At 44.9% G+C, this 22,942-nt stretch overlaps 1 protein-coding gene across 1 annotated transcript in view; it reads right to left on the bottom strand.

Moving 5' to 3' along the window:
- Positions 1-12,541, bottom strand: part of PTGES (prostaglandin E synthase) — a 28,868-nt gene extending 16,327 nt beyond the window's left edge. The window contains exons 1-2 of the mRNA XM_069986144.1: positions 12,360-12,541; positions 438-520 (exon numbers count right to left, since the gene is read on the bottom strand). Of these exons, the coding sequence (XP_069842245.1) occupies positions 438-520; positions 12,360-12,464 (188 nt within the window). The 5' untranslated portion in view covers positions 12,465-12,541. The remainder of the gene's footprint in view (positions 1-437; positions 521-12,359) is intronic.
- Positions 12,542-22,942: the final 10,401 nt, after the last annotated feature.

Below are 22,942 nucleotides of genomic sequence, written 5' to 3' on the forward strand. Positions count from 1 at the left end.
AACGTTCTGGTTCGGATGGACTCGAACCCGAACCGAATTTGCTCATCTCTAGTAGAGACACCTCCCCCCAACCTTATAAAGCCCACACCTGGCGTATGATGGGTTAGATATGCAAATTTTTGTGGAGGAGTGTACCTATCAGTAAATCCGGTGTGGGGCATACTAGCGTGGATTTATGTAAGAATGTAAGACCGCTGCACAGCATTTCATTATATGCTTTGCAGACAACCCTATAAGACAATGCTACTATATAATGGCATCACTGTTTCTGCAGAACAGCAGTCTCCAAAATGTGTCTCTCCAGCTGTTACAAGACTACAACTCCCACTGTCTCCCAGCATGGCTGTCAGGGTATACTGGGGGAGCTGGACAGTTGGAGATCACTGGTGTAGAGTATGACGAGTCAGTTATGACCCCTTATTCTATAGGTCACCTACCTCCTATAACGTTCTACATCAGGGTCTTCACGATGGAACTCGAGGCCTCCGTGTCTCATGGCATCTTCAGGATTGGCAAACGCCTAGTGAAAGAGGAATCAAAAGATCTATAAGTTATAGCAGATCTAGGATATTAGAGCAGGCTTACTTTTTTTCCCAAAATCAGCGCCACCATTGTCCTTATGCTGTATCTGGTATTGCAGCTCAGCTCTATTCAAGTAACTTCCGTACCAGACAAAATCCATTTGGGCATCCCATGTCGGACTATTAGAATATGGTGTCTCCGCAAGGAGACTGCCAAACTGGCACATGGAGCCTTGCTCTAAAAAAAAATGGAAAAATAAAAGTAGCTCATTTAGGGTAGCTTCACACGTACCAGATCCGCAGCGGATTTCACGCTGCGAGTTTGCAGCGAAATCCGCTGCAAATCCTGTACTGTGAAGCTGAATGGGTCCCATACACGCAGCAGATCCGCTGCGTGTATGGGACCTGGCCCCTTTAACCCCCCCGCCGCTAGCCTCCCGCCTGCCCTCAGCCCGTAGCCCCGGTCCCAAGCATACATTACCTGCTCGGCGCCGCGGCTGTGTGCGACGCTCCCGGCTCCCCTCGCTCATCAGGCAGCACTGATTGGCTGATGGGGACCGACGGGAGCTGGGAGCGTCGCACACAGCCGCGGCACCGAGCATGTAATGTATGCTTGGGGCTGCGGGCTGAGGGCAGGCGGCGGGGGGTTAAAAGGGCTGGGTCCCATACACGCAGGGGGTCCGCTGCATGTATGGGACCCATTCAGCTTCACAGTTCAGGATTTGCAGCGGGTCTCGCTGCAACCCGCAGCGTGAAATTCGCTGCAGATCCAGTACGTGTGAAGCTACCCTTACAGAAGAAAAAAAACTCACTCTATAGCATCACCTACTGAAAGTGTTAGCAGACTTTTGCATAAAGTTCACATGCAGACCTTTGTCTCCATAGTTACGCTAGGTTCACACTGCATTTTTGCAATCCGTTTATTTCATCCGTTTTTTGCAAAAAACGGATGCATTTGTGTGCATCCGTTTTGATCCGTTTTTCCATTGACTTCCATTATAAAAAAAAACGGATCAAAAAGGATCCGTTTTTTTTACGGACACAAAAGTAGTGTCAACACTACTGAAATCTCCGTGACCCAACTGGATCAGGAAGCGGGACCCGGCGCGATTAGGTGAGTATAGGGGGATCTAGCAGGGGGTCAGGAGCCTGTCACCCCGGCACGGGGGGTGACAGGTCCTCTTTAAGGCATTATAGCAGTAATGGTACACTCCACAACAAATGTGCAGTGACGGCAATGTGTCAGTGCCCCCTACCAGTTACATAAGTATATGTACCCTTTAAATTTAGATACACTGGATTGACTTTTAATTTTAATTTAAACTGACCTTTTTTTTTAATTTCTGAAGGTGAGGTGGCATAAAGCTTTACTAGCTGTTAAACAGTAACTCAGCTCCTACATGCTCCATGCACCATTTGTCCCCATAAATTATTATTGAACATAATTTACGGCGGTAATTTGCAGTTAGCCATGTAGGCAGCGGTCGCACATTCCGGAAGCAAATCTCTATGATTAGTTAGTAGGAGTTGTAGGCAGGCGTGTTATTAGTGTTAAACACAAGCAGAGGAGCATGATATATGACCAGTTTCATATGGATACATAGCTGAAGTTTTTCAGGATTATATAGTCTCTTTGCAGGCATGATATACAGTCTCTTGCACCATGTCAAGTGACCAACTATGGTGGTCAAATGCTGGTTGCAGTGATGATGTCACTATGAAGAACTGGAGCCCTGACTTGGCATTCATAGTGACAATACATCAGATGCCAGTAACAAGAAAATTGCTACAGTGGTGATGTAGTGTCCCACTATGTGTTTTCTTTTTTTTTCTCACACCTACGCAAAATTGTATCAATGCAGTTTCACAGTTAGGACAGTAAGCTGCTGTACCTAACTCCAACCACTAAGTGTTGCACACTTCCACAGCACAGCTACACATACACCCTTCCCTCTATAATCTTGACCTCCCTTTAGTTTACTTAGTAAGTCCCTGGCTTCAGGCCAGGCAGGACGTGTATAGCTTGTTGTCCTGCACTAGTGCCTCAACCCCCATGGGTTGCTACACTTCACCCCCAGGGAAGCCGGAGACTAGGGAGTCTCACTCCTTGCCTACGCTGTGAATTTTTTAAACTCTGGACAGTCAACCACCTAAAAAAAAAAGAGGAACACTAAGGCTGTACCACAGTAGAGCACAATGCAAGTTGGCCGCTCTCGACTGAATTGCGCTAGGCTAAGTAGGACGGATACTACTAGCTAGCTCCACCCAGTAACAGGAGACCTGGGACTCGTATTACCCTATTAGGACGGAAACCCAACACTGAGGGGCAGAAGGCCGTCATATATGCAGAGGTCATATATATACGTGAGTATGAGGATTACTTCAGAACACTCTATAAACACGTCACCTTATCCCGGCAGAGTACTCACTAAATTAGGCAAGGGGCCCTGCTATCTGGTCCCTGACACCTTCCACTGTTTATTCTGCTATCAGCTCATCTTCTTGCCCGTTCCTATTCCTGCTGTTGATTTTTGCACTAAGCACCTAAGCTTTGTTTGCTACTGTTACTGCACTAAATATATTATTGCTAAGAAAAGTTGAACTTTGTTTCAAGTGGGAGTCATCTCTGCCGCCGCACCTGCACCTACACTCCGCACCTCACAGTAGTTCTAAGGTCCAGTTATGTGTCTGGGGGTGGGTTTTTACCATTCGTGGCCACCGTGACAAGTAGCCCCCTAAACACCAGAGCCCACCAGAAGGTTCAATACCAGTCACTGCGACCTGGGCCATGGCAGTGATGATGTCACTATGGATCGATAATGGATTGATACAAAGCCCATAGTGGCTGTGGCGTCTCTATGATCCCTGCAACCAACCATTCCTTTAAGAAATATTATTCTGGAAGAAGTCAGCATCTTATACTAGTGTCCTGACCCCAGCTGCTGGAGGAGGGTTACTCTCTGCTTGACTGTATCTAGAAGGGATAAGAACATTGCTCCCTTGTGAACATACATACAAAATAAATACTACTCTCCTCCCCCCCAGACATGTTCAGCAGTCGGTATAGTGAAGATCTTCAACATCAGGCCGACTATGAAACGGATTTGAGAAGTAGCATCCGCATTCTTGAGCAAAATGTATTTTCAGTGGAGCTGACAGTTCATATATCACCCAGCAGAGGGAGACATTGAGCATAGGAGACGGCTCCTCCCAGGATAAAGACAAAAGCAAATCAGTAATCTATCCTGAGGCATGATGGGAGTCAAATTAAATCTAAAAAAAAATAAATTATAAAACCCTATCTCTTACAAAATGTCTTGAGCATTTGCTTTTGGGGTCTCTGCAGTATCACTAATGGTTATATCCATGGTGGCTGGAGTTGCCCTTTAATTCCGAATTCTGTATAGGGTTTCTATATCATAAGCTCCATTATGTCCTCTCAGCAAACTCCCACACATGGCCTTTCTGTTTGACCTTACCAGTGTTACCCAATGCAATAAAATGCCTTATAAGCAGATACTAAGAAGAGATGGCGATGGCTTGGAGGTGTTTTTTATTTTTATAGGCGTCGTGGGTAGAGGAACATCCAGTCCTCCCTGCACATCTGTTTTCTCTCACATTATCGCAGCCACACAGAATTCCCGACCAGCTATCTGCCAGATAACATTACACGGCTTGTTATATCTTAAAACATCATATACTTCTCAAGCCTTGGATTTAATATGTTACATAAACAAGCTAGAAACGTCACTAAGAGCTTTAGTCAGTGACACACATATAATAGCGCCTCTAGTGGGAGGGCACTGAACTGCATCCCCCACCTAGCCCTAACAAATCCAATCATTGCATACAGATTAATACAGTTTACTTTGAGTTCAATACAAGCTTAAAGGGGTACTTTGGGCTGTGGTTATTTTTAGTGTACGGCCGGGGAGGGGGTGGATATAGAAGACGCCGGTCACTTACCTCCCCGGTTCAAACGCCAGGTCCCGGATTGCGCCGCCCTGTTCTCCAGTCCGGCTGTCGCTTGCTGGTCTGAGCTGCGGCTTGAGACGTGACGCCTCAAGGCAGCTCAGCCATTTAGACGTCATGTCTCATGCCGGAGCTTAGACCAGGAAGTGGCAGCTGGACGGGAGAACGAGGCGGCACAAATGAGGTCTGGCGCTAGAACCGGGGAGGTAAGTCACCGGCATCTTCTATATCCACCCCCTCCCCGGCCGTACAATAAAAATAAGAGAAACAGATTGCTGATCTCAGGGAGACCAGCCAAACTACAACACTGCCAGCTGCTAGTGAAAGCGCTCAATGCAGTGAAGTCCTAGATGCATTGCTCCCTGGGAAACATGAATATGCAAAAGAAGAGCCCGTGGAGCCTCATTGAAGAGTCTCAAAACACAGGACTAGCCAGATATCCCTCTGGGAAGGACCCAGCCAAGGGGCAGCTCCTGTTAGGAAACCACCAAAACCTCCATCTTAAGTGGCCCTATAAGTCAATGTAATGACAAGGGATAAACCAAGGCAAGGTAACCATCCACATACAGCTGTTTCGGGGTGTTGCCCCTCATCAGTGTGGAGCAGCCATAAGAGAAACAGATCACTGATCTTAGGGAGACCAGCCGAACGACAACACTGCCAGCTGCTAGTGAAAGCGCTCAATGCAGTGAAGTCCTAGGTGCATTGCCCCCTGGGAAACATGAATATGCAAAAGAAGAGCCTGTGGAGCCTCATTGAAGAGTCTTGAAACACAGGACTAGCTAGATATCCCTACAATAAAAATGACCCCAGCCTGGAGTACCTCTTTAATAAAACTGGTGGTTGTACCTGGTATTGCAGCTTGTTAAATTATCTTCTTTTTCAGAAGCTAGTACTATATAAGTTTCATGTTAATCATGGCCGTTGTTGCTGATTTGCAACAACGGCTGTGATTAATATGAAACTTACATAGTGCTGCCATCTATGGAATCCCGTCCTTTGTGTATACAGATAGTATACATTCCGTCCGGGATCTCTAGCAGGGCCAAAAAAAAATGACATGTCCGTTTTCTGCGCCTGCTATTCATTGAACTCCACTGTGTGCATTGGCAAATTGGGATGCAGGCGCGCACGGATGCGCCCGAATCCCAATTCATCGGAAGAGAAGATCATCCGGCCGGCAGGGATGAGCTTCTCTGACACGTGCCATTCCGTGACCCGTCCGGCCGGTGTCTTACGCCATGTGAACATGGCCTAATACTGCAACACAATCCCTTTTAGTATAACCAGGGACAGGGCTATTGTCACTATTGCCCTTGATGATAACTTATACATACATTATATACAGTTATTGTGACCCAATCTTTTGGAATTACTAAACACATCCTACTACTGCTTTATTATTATGGAAAAATCACCTAATTATAGGGACAATGTAAATCCACTATATTAACCACTTATATAGGAAAATAGACACAATTAGCAGAGCCTTCTATCTGATCTCCCCTGGGCACTTGGCTAGATTGTCTCTTATATATAACCTGGGGCGGGGGCAGAGACTAGAAAGGATTGTAGAGGTGGTGGGAAAAGAGAAGACAACCTATATACCCAGAGCAGGTGTATATAACAAGAACAATGGTGACAATCTATCCACTTGCTATCTTTCCATCTATCCTCTATCTCCTTTCTATCTATCTATCTATCTATCTATCTATCTATCTATCTATCTGGAAGATTGGAGATTTTTAAATAAAAGTAATTTACAAATCTATATAACTTTCTGAAACCAGTTAAAAGAAAACAAATTGCTGGAGTCTCCTTTAATATCTGTGCAGAGCACAATCACAATCTGTTCCTGACATGGACAGAGGTGTCAGCAGAGAGCACTGGAAAGAATAAACCACTTCAGGACATATAGCAGTTTATAAGTATGGGAAGACTTAAAATTTTAAATAGATTTTACAAATAGAAATGACAAATCTCTAAAACTTTCTGAAACCAGTTGATTTAAAAGAAAAATATTTTCGCCGGAGAACCCCTTTAAACATTGCCTGTACTTGCACATTGCAGCGTTTCCTTTATCTCCTGGAGAGATTTCTTCATTTCTAAGCACAGATCCTGGGTCAGGACGTAATTCGCTGACTCCCATCACTGGATGCTGCTCTCATACATTGTTGTATCTCTCTCTAAGGGCCCTATTCCACAGGATTATCGTGCGAAAATTCGTTATATCGTTCGAATTTAAATGTGTAATTTCAGGCAACGATCAGAAAATCGTTTGTGTGTCGTTGATCGTTGATTTAGATCTGAACCTAAAATTATCGTTAATCGTTCGCTATAATTCCACATTTGTTCGCTCAAGTTCAGCATTTTTTCACTAATCGTTCAGTGTAATTGCACATTGTTCATTGTTTTACTGGGATCAAAAGGAATAAACGATCATAGCAACGATCGCAATAACAATCGTAGTAACGATTGTAACTAACAACTATCGTTCTGTGTAATATGGTGAGTGATTTCAGGTTAACGATAAACAATCTCGTTTGCGATCATTTATCGTTAGTCGTTAATCGTTAAAAATGGCTCAGTGTAATAGGACCCTAATGCTGCGTTTACACGTAACGATTATCGTGCGAATTTGCGCGATAACGGTCGAATTGGAACGATAATCGTACGTGTAAACGCAGCGAACGATCGAACGACGCACGATAAATCTTACATCGTGATCTTTCAGCAGGTCAGCAAATCGTCGTTCATCGTACAAAAAAAATCGCAAATCGTTCCGTGTGAACAGTCATTCGCCGATTTAACCAATGTGTGAGATAGGCTTAAACGATCGCAAAACGATCGCAGTGCGAATTTTCGTACGATATATCGTACCGTCTAAACGCTGATCGTTATAAAAAAAATCGTAAATCCGACATCGCTAATCGTACGATCGGGCCAATAATCGTTACGTGTAAACGCAGCATAACTTTCTCATCATGTAGAGCCGGCCATACACATACATGGCAGCTGGACCTGCTAGTTTCATCAGTGTGTTCCTAGAAACCAGTCTGGATAAACTTCCATAGAGCGTGATTCGGGAGAATTTATGCCATATTTCTTATTTTCTTTGCCTTCCATACTAAAGTGGGTTCTGCCATCAGCATAAAGCGTATGGGGGGAGCCTTCCAAATCTCCACAAGCAAATGATGTTGGTGGACATAGGGTTCTGGTGTGATGGATTTTTCAGTGCCCGACCCCTTTGTTTTGGGAGAGATAAGCTGGCACCAGAGCAGTCTGGCAGCGGCTTACCCCACCCTATAGAAAACACATGAACGTTCAACAGTGCCAAACATTGTACATGTGTATGAGGAGGACGGGGGAGATAACTTTTGGCTGAATGAACCAGTTATTGAAGGTGTATAGGCGCCTATAATCCAAAACCCAGCACCATATCCTACCCTAGGCCTTGCAAAGTGGTAGGATGGTTTCTGTTTCCAGAGGCTGACCTAATTCTCCATCCTCACAGCCCCACACCCTGACTGTGCACTAGGCCTCCAGATCATGGATTTGGCAGGTGAGCAGATGGAATCTGACCTTTTGTTGAGCGGCGAGTAGCCTGGGCGTGGATTGTATAGGATTATATACTAAGCACAGCTTTTTAGCACATCAAAGATCCATTGTAAAGAGCTCACATGACTGCTATAGTGTTCCTAAAAGAGCCTACATGTCTATGGCGTCCATACACCTTCAGGAGCTGGTGGCTGAATGTTTAATCAGCTGAAAACTATATATATATATATATATATATATATATATATATATATATATATATATTTTATATATATATTCAACCATTCATAGGTTGTAAATGGGAAGAGGGGGGTAAGCTGCTGCAGGACAGCTCTGGCAGCAGCTTATCTCCCTGATAACAAAGAGGTTTGTCAGCTGAAATGTAACATGCCTGAAACTTCTTTCTCCTGACATTATGGGGGAGATTTATCAAACATGGTGTAAAGTGAAACTGGCTCAGTTGCCGCTAGCAACCAATCAGATTCCACTTTTGATTCCTGACAGACTTTTTGGAAAATGAAAGGTGGAATCTGATTGGTTGCTAGGGGCAACTGAGACAATTCTACTTTACACCATGTTTGATAAATCTCCCCCTATCTGTCTAGGAGTCAGAAAACCCCCTATACTCAGAGTTATGCTGCGTTTACACGGAGCGATAATAACGATTTAACGATTTTGAAGCAACAATTTTGTTTTTAGAACGATCAGCATTTAGACGAACAAATCGTTAGAAAAATCGCTATTGCAATCGTTTTTAAGATCGCTTAAGCCCATCTTTTACATAGGGTGAATCTTTGAAAGAGTGTTTACACGAAGCGATCTGCGAATTTTTAGCGGACGACGAACGACGATTCGAGAACATGTTGAAAGATCAAAATGAACGATTTTTCGCTCGTCGCTTGATTGTTTGCTGTGTTTACACAGAACGATTATCGCTCAAATGCGATCGTTATTGCGAAAATTCAAACGATAATCGTTCCGTGTAAACGCACCATTACCAAGTCCTATTGAAATCCACCTGATCAGCTGACTTTTCACTATTATGCTGAGTTTACACAGAGCGATAATTCGCTCGATCGTACGATTAACGATTTCAAAATAACGATTTGTTTTTGATAACGATGAGCGTTTAGACAGAATGATATATCGTATGGAAAAATCGTATTGCGATCGCTTAAGCCTATCTCACACATAGGTTAAATCGGTGAAAAACTGTTTACAGGAAACGGTCTGTGAATTTTTTGCGAACAACCAACGACGATTTGAGAACATGTTCAAAGATCAAAATGAACGATTTCTCGCTCATCGCTTGATTGTTCGCTATGTTTACACGGAACGATTATCGCTCAAATGCGATCGTTATTGTGCAAATTCGAACGATAATTGTTCTGTATAAACGCAGTATTACACGGACCAATCAGCAGGAGCAAGCCAGCGCCAACCTGTCATGTCAGCACTAACTTGCTCCTCGCTCCCCGCTCGCTGCCAGCGCAATTACAGCGAGCGGGTAAGAGTAGGGGGGGGACGCAGGGAGCTGCGGGAGGTGCTCCCCTGTTGTTTTTTAGATTGTCCAGGGAGCCCACAGGAAATAGCGGCAGTCTGCCGCCACCGCTTCTATTACATGGAGCGATGGCCAGCAGACCATCAATATCATTGGGGGGGGGGGTTCAACATTGAACATTGAAAACATTCAACATTGAAAAATGTTGGCCACTAGCTATTACGCCAAGCGATTATCGGCCACAACGGATCAAATACGGCCGATAATCGCTTGGTGTAATAGAGCCTTTAGTGTTCCTAACAATTTACAAAAAATGTTGACATGTCACACAAACGTGAAAATTTTTGATGTGAGTGTTCATTAAAGGGAACCTGTCACCCCCCGTGCCGGGGTGACAGGCTCCCGACACCCCCGTTAGAGCCCCATATACTTACCTAATCCCGCCGGGTCCCGCTTCTGGAGGTGGTCGGGTGACGGAGATCTCAGCCGCTGCAGCCCGGCGCGCGCTGAGAGATGAGTCCAACACCCATAGAGAATGACAGGAGAGTCCAGCGCTCCGTCATTCTCTATGGGTGTTGGACTCATCTCTTAGCGCGCGCGCCGGGCTGCAGCGGCTGAGATCTCCGTCACCCGACCACCTCCAGAAGCGGGACCCGGCGGGATTAGGTGAGTATATGGGGCTCTAACGGGGGGTCGGGAGCCTGTCACCCCGGCACGGGGGGTGACAGGTTCCCTTTAAATAGAACTAGGAGAAGCACATGGCTGAGCGCTTCTCTCCCTGGTTGGCTACTCTACCTGTAGGAGGTGGGCTCTATAAACTGACTATGGAGGCTGATTCCTGCAACCAGATGGGGAGAACAGCGATAGGGAGGGAGAAACACTGGCTTTACATCCAAACCCGACCCGTCCATGACATGTCAAATGTTTTCCTTAAAGTGACAGTGACGCTTTAGAACAATACCTGTCTTCACATTAGACTGACAAGGTCAATTAGAGTCAGGAAACAAGTGGCAAAAGTGGTAAAGACCTATAATTCACGGCAACAATATGCAAACATCCATTCTATTCTGTACATTGTTCCAAGGTCATGTTTGGGGTTATTGAACATGTGTATCCTGTGTATCTGGCTGCAGCGTGCTCCTATGTCAAGTGTTATCTGACCATTGGGAACATCGTCCATTAGTATCACGGAGCGGACATTGTTACAGGATTTACGTCTTCCTAGAAAAAGCAGCGAGCAAGATGCAAGACTATGGGAATCAGGTGGCGGCAGCTGGGGCGGCCGCGGACTCGTGTGTTCTTCCAGACTGTATAATTGCAGTATATTCATATTAAAGGGAATCTACTATAATGACTATAATAAAGAGGTCCTCTAACAGAGCTATATATATTAGATATAGGGTGGATTCTACATGGTGTTGCCGGAGGACAGCCACGGCATGGACAGTACACTGATTTAAAATAAATATCTTGTAATGCTTAATTTCTCCTGTGGTGGCGCTGCAGGGGAATTGAACACTTGCTGTCAAGATCCCCTGCAGGTTACAGCTGACAGTTGGGGTCAGATTATTAAAAAGAGATCGTCGATAGAGCGCAACTCCGACCAACATTGCACTGAAATATGGCGGTCTTCTCAGAGAAAATGGCCACTATTCTTAATGTATGGTGGTCTGGATGGAGGGGGTCTTCCAATTTTGCTGTATAATGTTCCTTTCTGGAATTACCTCTTAGAGCATATACAAACACCAGACAATAACCTCGCAGATCAGGGTCACCCAATTCTTTTTCCAGCTGTTGCAAAACTACAACTCCCAGCATGCCCGGACAGCCAGCATGCTGGGAGTTGTAGTTTTGCAACAGCTGGAGAGCCCCAGATTGGACAATACTGTTGCGGGTCTAGGTTTACAGGTGCGGGTCGTCACGCTCTAACGATATCTCATCTTAAAGGGGCTGTCCAAAGTTGCAATATAACTTGCAAAGCTACAACTCCCAGCATGCCCGGACAGCCAGCATGCTGGGAGTTGTAGTTTTGCAACAGCTAGAGAGCCCCAGATTGGACAATACTGTTGTGGGTCTAGGTTTACAGGTGCGGGTTGTCACGCTCTAACGATATCTCATCTTAAAGGGGCTGTCCAAAGTTACAATATAACTTGCACAACTACAACTCCCAGCAAGCCTGGACAGCCTTCGGCTGTCCAGGCATGCTGAGAGTTGTAGTTTTGCAACAGCTGAAGAGCCCCAGATTGGACCATACTATTGTGAAACTAAGTGTACAGGTGCGGTTTGTCACCCTCTAATGATATCTCACCTTAAAGGGACTGTCCAAAGCTACAATATAAGGGTCTACTTTCTCCCATCCTTCTTTATAGACTCACTTGAATAGAGATGAGCTGCAATACCAATCTCACCACGCACACAAAAGTGGCGCTGTTTCTTAGAAATGAGAAGACTCTTTTATTCTAACAACAACCCCCCCTTTAAATGCGGTCACCAAAGAGTTAACTGTAAATTTCTTCCCCCCACATACATACATACACACATCAATCGCCGCCATCTCTTCCCTTTTCATACTTAGGTGTTGTTAACATCTACATGTCACTCGTCCCAATACGATTAACTACTAACTTGCCAGTAGAAACCACAGACTACCGTTCCCCGGTCACATACACTGCTGCTATTCATTGGGAGCCCCCAGGGACGGACAGGCAGTTACCTTTTTTTTTGTTTCCTACCCTACATGCTGTAATATGCCTCCATAGTATAAAAAATGCTGAATTTGTAAAAATCTTGCCGCTATTGGAACTTACTTTTTTCCGTAGCCGGATCTGTCCGGTGATGATTGCCAGGATGTACATTTTCACTATGAGGAGGGTGCTGTAGAAGACGAAGGAGAGGAAGACTTTGTTTTCCATCTTCAGCTGGTGGAGGGAGCACTTAGCCTGGACTGAAGTGCTAATGTGAATCTCAGACAGTAGTAGAAGGGAGGAAAGGAAGCAGGAGGAGTAACCGAGAAAAGGAGGGGAGAAATCCAGCTGTGTGCGACCACAGAGACAAGTCCATGAAGGGATGCCGATAGAAAATAATATAAAATCCATGGAAACATGCAGCAGCTGGATTATTGAGCTCGTTTTTTGTTGGCAAGTCGTTAAAAATTTCTATTAATCTGCAGCTTCGGTTTTTCAGAATTTTTGGTAACAACCTGCAGGCGGTATGGGATAATGGGTTATTGCTGACCGCTAAATCCAGCAATCCAGTATAGATATCTATGGGTCCATATTATACACACAAAGCTGTGGGATCATGGCAGAGTATGTTCACACATGACAGACTTTTTTTTTTTTTTTTTCATTAATGGTGTATTACAATAGCAGCCAGTTAAATGAGAACAGATTGTGATTGTACTCTGCACAGACAATCTTTCAAATTAACTTGTTTCAGAAAGTTTTATAGATTTGTAAATTATTTTTATTTAAAAATCTTTAATCTTCCAGAACTTATCAGCTGTTGTATGTCTTGCAGGAAGTGGTGAATTCTTTCCAGTGTGACACAGTGCTGTCTGCTTTTACCTGTGTCCATGTCAGGAACTGTCCAGAGCAGTAGCAAATCCCCATAGGAAACCTCTCTTGCTCCGGACAGTTCCTGAGATGGACAGAGGTGGCAGCAGAGAGCACTGTGTCGGACTGGAAAGAATACACCTCTTCCTGCAGGACATACAGCAACTGATAAGTACTGGAAGACTTGATATTTTTAAATAGAAGTAAATTACTAATCTGTATAACTTTGAAATTTTGAAAACAATTTTGTTCTCCAGTGTACCCCTTTAATAATTATCTTAAGTGTAAATAAGAATAAGGAGTCCTGGAAGTGATGATTTGGCCCCCACAGAGCCCTGATCTCACATCATTCCAGACCTGAACTTAGTTCTCTAAGATAAATAATATATAATAAACACTATGTGCAATTATCTAGAAGTACTGATGCTGAAGGCAAAGAGGGGTTACACCAAGTAGGTTTAGGGTGCCTTTACACAAGGACATTGATCTGACAGATTTGTGAAGCCAAAGCCAGGAATGGATTTGAAAAGAGGAGAAATCTCAATCTTTCCTTTATGACCCGTTCTCTGTTTATGGTCTGTTCCTGGTTTTGACTTCAATGATCTGTCAGAGAAATCTCTGTCTAAAGTTTAGTTTAGATGTCTCTTTTGCTCATTCACTTTGTATATTGTTAATTGATAAAAAAATAAACTATTATCACTCCTGTTTCTCAATGCATTCTGTATTTTATTACACTTATACAGTACAATATGTTATGGAAATACTGCAGATTTAATTAAGGATTTCTTCCACTGACTTCCACTAGGTGTCTCCCTTCACTGCAATCTGCTGTCCACTGCCTGTTGTTAGGTTAAAAATGTCTCAGACAGACAGAACACAGGAAGTAGGGGCTGAGCTCAGCCACTATTACAGACAGGAACAAGAGACTGTTTACCTGCAAGCCTTGTGCCTTCCCAGTGGATCTGCAATGTCCCTGAAAGGTAAATCAAGGCTTACTCCCACCATAGCAGCAGCAGCATTTAAATTTTCATTCCTTTCCATTGAACACTTTGCAAAGCCAGTGCATCTGTAACCCCTTATCCCTCCACATGCCAAACCTATAGGACACACCTAAATATATATACATGGATGGGCTATATACTGTCTATTCACTGTATAAAATGGTCTAGAACTTTTGTTAGTCCAGCATCTGACTGGAGAGGCGGCAGCATTAGACCATTGCATGCTGGGGAATAGGAAATTTTATTATTTACAGTGCTAGATCTATTTTGTTCTTCTGAGTATGATATATTGAAGCAGTAGAGCAGCTACAGCCAGGATGAGTAGGATCGCTGTTTACATGCTTCACCAAATATGCATGACAAAATATACTGTAAATTCACTGGGTTTCAATGAAAACAAAAGATAAAACACTTAGAAATGAACAAAACAACCGAAAGGACAACTCCACGCAGCTCTCTGAGGCCGGGCAGACACATAATCACACTGTATAGACGGCTTTCTTTGATGTTCTGAAACAAAATCATGCCTCTCAGTCCCAGGCAATAGTCCTCAGGCTAAGGAAGTTTGGTTTGCCTTCAATAAGGAGGAGACAAACAAAAACTAATTCTTAGACAGTGAAAACTTAAAGGGGTACTCCAAAGAAAATGTCTTCTTTCAAATCAACTGGTGTCAGAAGTGACAGAAGTGACGTAGATTTACTTCTATTAAAAAAAATCTTCAGTCTTTCAGTACTTATCAGCTGCTGTATGTCCTGCAGGAAAGGGTGTATTCTTCCCAGTCTGGAGAGCAGGAGAGGTTGCTTTTTTTTTTTTTAAAGATATTTTATTAAAGGTTTTTTTGTTATAACTGTACAAGCATTAATTCGGTACATTAAGAATGGTGTACATCTAATCAAGAAAAATTACATGGAGATTACATAGTAAGAGGAATAGAACATGTCACGTCACACAATATTTTCGTACAGAGAAAACAGTGTTGTACGGGGGGATAAAAGAACTATATGAAAATTCTTAGTAGAAAGGATAAATAACAAATTTTGTAAATGACAAACAGAACAGGTAATGGAGAGGTTTTCTATGGGCATGTGTTGCTGCTCCGGACAGTTCCTGACATGGACAGAGGTAGCAGCAGAGAGCACTGTGTCAGACTGTAAAGAATACACCACTTCCTGCAGGACATACAGCAGCTGATAAGTACTGAAAGACTGAAGATTTTTTTAATAGAAGTAAATTACAAATCTTTGGCACTCTCTGAATCTCTTTCACTAGAGAACCCCTTCAAGCTGAGTCACAGTATTGTAGTACAGGTACAGTTTTGTGCTGTATTACAACTGCAGCTACCAACCTGCCTGTCATCAGGCCCACAACCCAGTCTTATTATGCTAAGTTTACACGAGGCGATAATTGGCCCGTTAGTACGATTAACGATTTCGAAGTAACGATTTTTTTTTTAGAACGATCAGCGTTTAGATGGAATGATATATCGTATAGAAAATTCGTTTTGCGATCGCCTAAGCCTATCTCACACATAGGAAAAATCAGTGAACGACTGTTTACACGGAACGATCGGCGAATTTTTTGCGAACGACGAACGAAGATTTAAGAACATGTTAAAAGATCAAAATGAACGATTTATCGATCGTTCGCCACGTTTACACGTATGATTATCGTTCGAGTTCGATCGTTATTGCGAAGATTCGCCCGATAATCGTTCCGTGTACACGTACCATTAGGGTCCATTTACACAGAAAGATTATCTGCCAAAATTTGAAGCCAAAGTCAGGAATAGATTTGAAAAAAGGAGAAATCTCAGGCTTTCCTTTATGACCTGTTCCCTGTGTATAGTCTGTTTCTGGTTTTGGCTTCAAATCTTTGGCAGATAATCTGTCAGATAATCTTCCTGTGTAAATGGACCCTAATGCTGGGTTTACACGGAACGATTATCGTGCGAATTTGCACGATAACGATCAAATTCAAACAATAATCGTACGTGTAGACGCACCGAACGATCGAACGCCGAGCGAGAAATCGTACATTTTGATCTTTTCGATTGGAGCAGCGGGGTGGCGATCAAAGCGGCGGGGGTGGCGATTGGGGCGGGCGGCGGTGGCGATCGAGGCGGCACAGGGGGCTGCGGTTGAGCGTGGGGCCGGGCTACGGATGAGCGGGGGCCAGGCTGCGGGCGGGTGATCTTAAAATGATCGCAAAACGATTTTTCCGTACGATATGTCGTACCTTCTAGACGCTGATCGTTATGAAAAAAAATTGTTACTCCGACCCAGCATTAGAGTGGACAATCTAAAAATGCACCAGACCTATTAAAGTGCTGCAGTGTCCCAGTACCAGTTTCCCTGCTGCTGCATGTAGAAGGTTGTTGTATGGCTGAGGAATACTTTGCGCTGTAAACTTTGTTTGAGTATCATGTTTTCTGTGTATGGGCTGCTGTTTTACCTGTCACAGTGCATAACAGCATACATTGAAGGATATTGTCAGTGCAAAGGTTAACATGTCTACTGTGTCTTTACCACACCCAGTTGCACATAAAGAAGTTAGATGCTTTAGTCACATGACACATCTCAACTAATGAGGGTAGTCCCTAGTCTAGTCCCTGCTAACTTATAAAAGGGATGGACCTAAACCACTCAAAGCCTCTCCTTTGGCCAGTGTCTGTGTCTGCTAGCTTAGCTCCTGCAAGTCAGACCATTTATCCATCTGCTAAGCTGTTTTGCTGCTTCCTGAGTAACTGTAGACAACCCTGAGACAACTTCCAGCACTTCCCAAAGTAATGTGAGAAAAATTCCACACTAGTAGGATACGTACTACATTCTGGAACAAACTTCTTCTAGTCCAGGGTTGGAGAATCTGCTTAAGGGCCCTCTGGCAATGATGTTCTCTTAAGGTGTCTGGTCGGAGGTAATGCATGTCGGTTATTTTGCATTTCTCCGGGTATAATGTGCCAGATCTTATGTTTCTCCTTAACCACAACCGGCCAAACTGTGAACATCTTCGTAACTGGGGTCTAGTCTAATTGGATTATATTCCATTTCAATAGATTTGTAACCCATAACAGTCAAGCTGTGTATTGCCTTCAAGTCAGCAAACAAAAGGAGAGTACAGCAGCACAGAAAAGGAATAGGCATTTGTAGGGGGGTGCACGTCTCACTAAACTGGGCCCCCGCTCGGCAGGTTATAAATCCAAAGACAGCACTTCCAAAAAACTTCCAAGTTTATTTTAATATTATCTGGTGTGATGTTAAAACTTGGAAGTTTTTTGGAAGTGCTGTCCTCTCCTTTTTCTTTGCCCTAAAGTCAAAGTCTGCAGTTATTTGCAGTGATTTTAATGGAAAAGTGACCAAATAATCTTTCTCCCAAGCATATAAACTGTATCTACTTTGTGATATACAAGACTGTATGTTTATTAGATTTTTGCTCAGTTTAATAAAGGTTAAAGTTGTTTCATGAAATCTAGTGTCAGTCATTTGCCCGCACATTGTATGCTACGTGACCTATACTATACAGCATTGCATCTAGCCGCCACCACCATTCATGGTCACCACAGCACCTCTGTTTGATAATCTGGTGAACCTTTAGACTGTCTAGCCTAAGTTTTTGGCACATAGAGCAGCTGTACATACCCCACCAAATAGCTGCCCATTGGAGGAAAACAGAAAATTGGGTTACTGGATTAACTAGTTACCAGTGACGTTTCTTCAGCCTAGTTCCATTGGTTTACAGCTTTGACCACTGACTCCATGCTTTACAGTGCAGCTCTGCTCACCTAGATTGGCTCAATCTCAGCATACAGTCAGCCAATGGGGAGCTGACAAGGTGGCATTAGTCAGTCTACAGCTCATCAACAGGCAAATCCAGACCTGTGTTTTTTTGCTTTGTAATAACAGGTTAAAAAGGTTAAAAGTTGATGTAGCTGTGAAAATACAGAGTCAGGTGTAGAGTCATCCTGCGTAGTTAATTTGATGTTTCGGCTCCATTACGTTGACATAGGTCAGCTATATACTAAGTACTTCTATTCAGTAGCACTGACATTTTACAAGAAGATGCGCAGGGTGTGGAAATGTCCGTGACAGCAAATAACAAAGGATGGGAATGAAGCAGGGCTCATGGCTTTATGCGTTCATTCAGGTGACAGGTAATGAGGATGACAGAGGAGACAGGTAGAGGCCTGCTTATACAAAGGCAATTCAGTGAGGAATAAAGCAGCATGCATAAAACAAAGAGGAAGGAAGAGGGTAGGGACAGACACCCCCTCACTCCCCTAATCCAGGACACTTCAGGAAAATATCACTTCCCTTCTTTACCTTTCCCCCAATTTCCAGTCTCCTATAATATTCAAAGATGATAAAGAGCGTCTCTCTCTATCTGGAGGACCTGGCTATGATATCTATGGACCCTATGTAATGCTTCTATTCCCCTGTGGTGGCGCTGTAGGAATATTGAACATGTACTAATGAGTTCCCCCATCGATCACAAACGATCACCGGAGTGGGCACCAGGGCCGGCGTCAGCACAGGGCTTACCCGGGCATATGCCGGGCCCCTGTGGCAGATTAAATGTACCCTGGGCCCTGGGCTGTGCACCCAACCTGGGCCCCCCATCCGCCCACACCATCCAAATTATAATCCGCTACTGCCTCCCCCCCCCCCCCACGCTGTCCCCAATAAACACTGCCTGCCTCCCTTCCCTGCTGGCCCCAATAAACATAATGTTTGGTTCCTTTGCTGCTAGCCCCAGTAAACATTGTCCACCCCATCTCCACTGCCCCCAATAATAATATTGGCACTTGTTCACCCACTGTTGCCCCCAATAAACATATTGCCACTTGCTTTCCTGCTGTTGCCCCCCTGCCCCCCCCCCCCAAGGTCACAGCTGCACAGAGGTTGTCAGGATAGGAGGGTGCTGATCTTACAGGGGAGGTCACAGGGTCACAGCAGCACAGAGGATGTCAGGAGAGGAGGGTGCTGATCTTATAGGGTAGGTCACAGCAGTACAGAGGATGTCAGCTGGCCCCCTCTTCCCCCCTTATAGATGGTCCCCCTCTACCCTCTCCCCCCCTTATAGATGGTCCCCCTTTCCCCCTTATAGATGGTCCCCCCCTTATAGATGGTCCCCCTCTTATAGATGGTCCCCCCTCTTTCCCCCTTATAGATGGTCCCCCTCTTCCCTCTCCCCTCCCCCTTATAGATGGTCCCCCTCTTTCCCCCTTATATATGGTCCCCCTCTTCCCTCTCCCCTCCCCCTTATAGATGGTCCCCCTCTTTCCCCCTTATATATGGTCCCCCTCTTATAGATGGTCCCCCTCTTTCCCCCTTATAGATGGTCCCCCCTTGTAGATGGTCCCCCTTTTATAGATGGTCCCCCTCTTTCCCCCTTATAGATGGTCCCCCTCTTATAGATGGTCCCCCTCTTTCCCCCCTTATAGATGGTCCCCCTCTTATAGATGGTCCCCCTCTTTCCCCCTTATAGATGGTCCCCCCTTGTAGATGGTCCCCCTTTTATAGATGGTCCCCCTCTTTCCCCCTTATAGATGGTCCCCCTCTTATAGATGGTCCCCCTCTTTCCCCCCTTATAGATGGTCCCCCTCTTATAGATGGTCCCCCTCTTTCCCCCCTTATAGATGGTCCTCCCCTTATAGATGGTCCCCCTCTTTCCCGCTTATAGATGGTCCCCCTCTTTCCCCCTTATAGATGGTCCCCCTCTTTCCCTCTTATAGATGGTCCCCCTCTTTCCCCCTTATAGATGGTCCCCCTCTTTCAGATGGTCCCCCCTCTTCCCCCCCTTATAGATGGTCCCCCTCTTTCCCTCTTATAGATGGTCACCCTCTGCCCCCCCTTATAGATGGTCCCCCTCTCCCCCCCCTTATAGATGGTCCCCCTCTTTCCCTCTTATAGATGGTCCCCCTCTTCCCCCCTTATAGATGGTCCCCCTCTCCCCCCCCCCCTTATAGATGGTCCCCCTCTTTCCCTCTTATAGATGGTCCCCCTCTTCCCCCCCTTATAGATGGTCCCCCTCTTCCCCCCCTTATAGATGGTCCCCCTTTTCCCCCTCTTATAGATGGTCCCCCTCTTTCAGATGGTCCCCTCTTCCCCCCCCTTATAGATGGTCCCCCTCTTTCCCTCTTATAGATGGTCCCCCTCTTCCCCCCCTTATAGATGGTCCCCCTCTTCCCCCCCCCTTATAGATGGTCACCCTCTTTCCCCCCCCCATATAGATGGTCCCCCTCTTCCCCCCCTCCCCCCTGTGCAGATAACTCACAAGAAAAAAAAAACACAACACAACTTACCTGCCATCCGTTCCCCCGTCGAGCCTCCCTCCTGCAGCCTCCGGCTGATGTGCGGCTGCGCATCAGAGAGCTCCCCGTGCGCCGGAAGTCACAGCCACAGGCGCATGGGGAGCTCTCTGATGCGCGCGCTGCCAGGGATAGGACGGGACACCCCCGGCAGCCGCGCATCAGCCGGGGCCCAGCACAAGAGACTCAGTGGCGGATTATAATGTGGACGGCGTGGCATGGGCCCCCCCGGAGCCTCGGGCCCCGGGCGGCCGCCCAAACCGCCCATATTATAATCTGCCACTGCCACTGCCCCATCGCTTCCATCGGGGCCCAGAGAGAGAGAGGGGCCCGGTGTTCCGATGTTCACCCCACTCACTGTAGTACAGGGTGAGTGCTGAACATCAGAAGAGAAAGAGCAGGATTTGTCACATGATTGGAAGGTCCTCAACTTAATTACAGTGTGGAGATTGACTGGGCAGAGAGGAAGAGGGAGAAGACTGAGATGTAAGTTCTCTGTGTGTGTGTGTGTGTGTGTGTGTGTGTGTGTGTGTGTGTGTGTGTGCCAGTCAGTCAGTAAGTGTCTGTGTTAGTCAGTGTCAGTCAGTTAGTGTGTGTCAGTCAGTAAGTGTCTGTGTCAGTCAGTGTCTGTGTCAGTGTCAGTAATGTGCATGTCAGTTTGTAGCTGTGTCAGTAATGAGTGTTTGTGTATGTTAGTGGTGTCTAAAGTGATTGTTAATAGTGTGTGGATGATGGGTGGATAGTGGACGGATAGATGGATAAGGGGCCCGCTATGTATTTCTGTGCCTAACTTTTATTTTATTGCTGGTGGGGAGAGAACAGTTGGGTATGCAGGATCTTAACATGCCCGATCCCTTTGTTCTTAGGGAAGTAAGTTGGCACCAAAGGAGACTGCCAGTGGCTTGCTCCCCTATTCCTGTGCAGAACCCATATGAAGCAGTCCAAGTCACAGTGGCTGGAGGACTCCCTTAATCCTTAGTGATGGGGATCATATTAGTAGTCTCCAACAATATAACAATATAAAACTGTACAAGGCTAGGTTCACACTTGCGTGAGCATTCCCTTCCCGGGAGCATCACCGCAACGTTCGTCTGTTTTACAAGAATTGAGAAGACAAAAAAATCATGCAAACAGAAAGATGGAAACCGCAAGTCAATGCGATCTCTACTAGAGATGAGTGAGCCTTATGCACACTCAGGTTCGTCTGAATCCGAGCGTGCAGCATTTGATTACCAGTGGTTGAAGAAGTTGGATGTAGGCCGGAACCCATTCTACATTCAGCTTTATGTGTTTGTATGTATGCATGTGTGTAGGTTAGTATGTATATACATATTTTATATGTATGGATATATTTGTTATTATTACCTTTCTTTACATATTAGTATCATTTGTGCATACATTTATCTTTCCATATATGTGATCACATGACGCAACATCTTCCTCTGTGCTAATAGATATATACTGGTATGCCTCCAACCCTATGTGCCAGCGGCCAGTGATAATAGAGCACAGGGGAACAGTACGTGTGAATAAAGAAGGAAGGATCCGGGTGCAGTTTCCTGTGTTTTACACTGTAACAATGCAATAACTATATGAGCTTACATTCTATTGTGGGAAGTGATAAATGCCAGGGAACCCAGGTGTATTGTTTTAAAATAAAGCTTGTGGTGCCCATCCAATTTGCCAAAGGATAAAGGTTATGTCAACCTAACAGCCGATTTTTAACTGTTCCAACACATGCAAGGTATAATATGAAGCAGCTTGGCAAATAGAAGTTAGAAATCTCTTACCGTTTGGTGCCTGCAGCTCCTATGCAACCTATATTTTACTATGGTAACAGACTACAAACTAGTATTGTGTGGTCTGATCCTGCAATCATTAATATTAATTCAGGATGGCGACAAGTCCTGTTTAATAACTCATTGGACCAAATTATCTTATCCAGTGGTTGCACATTTTAACATGTTGCTGCCATATAAGAAAACAAACATGTCATGCTTACCTCTCTGCAGTCCGCTAACCCGTTGTCGCAATTCTCCTGCCCTGTCTGTAGCTCATAGATAAATTCATCTCGGGAGTGACAGCCCACTCACTGACTGAGATAGGATAGAGCCGCTGCCAGTTATTGGCTGTCACTTCCATGACAAGCTTGTCTTGAAAGTAATGGCAGCTACACACAGCAGGGGAAACCCAGACCGGCAGGCACATCGGAGCCCCGGGGAAGCGTGGAGAGGTAAGTATAACATGTTTGTTATGTTTTCTTATATGGCAGCAACATGTTAAAAATGTGCGAGTGCCGGATAACCCCTTTAACATTTTTAGTTTGTCATTGCTATAAACACTTTTTAGAGAATGTTTCATGAAAAACACAAGAAAGTGTTAAGAACACAGGTTTATCTCAGGACATATTGTTCACAGAGTGACTGGTACAGGATGTGGCCTGATTACAGGGTTAGCTGCCAGGGACCTCCCCGAGCACTAAAAGTGCCCATCATAACTACTGCTATATGGGAAAGAAAGGTTAAATGGTT

The sequence above is a fragment of the Dendropsophus ebraccatus genome, chromosome 10 (assembly GCF_027789765.1).
Source record: "Dendropsophus ebraccatus isolate aDenEbr1 chromosome 10, aDenEbr1.pat, whole genome shotgun sequence".
NCBI lineage: Eukaryota > Metazoa > Chordata > Amphibia > Anura > Hylidae > Dendropsophus > Dendropsophus ebraccatus.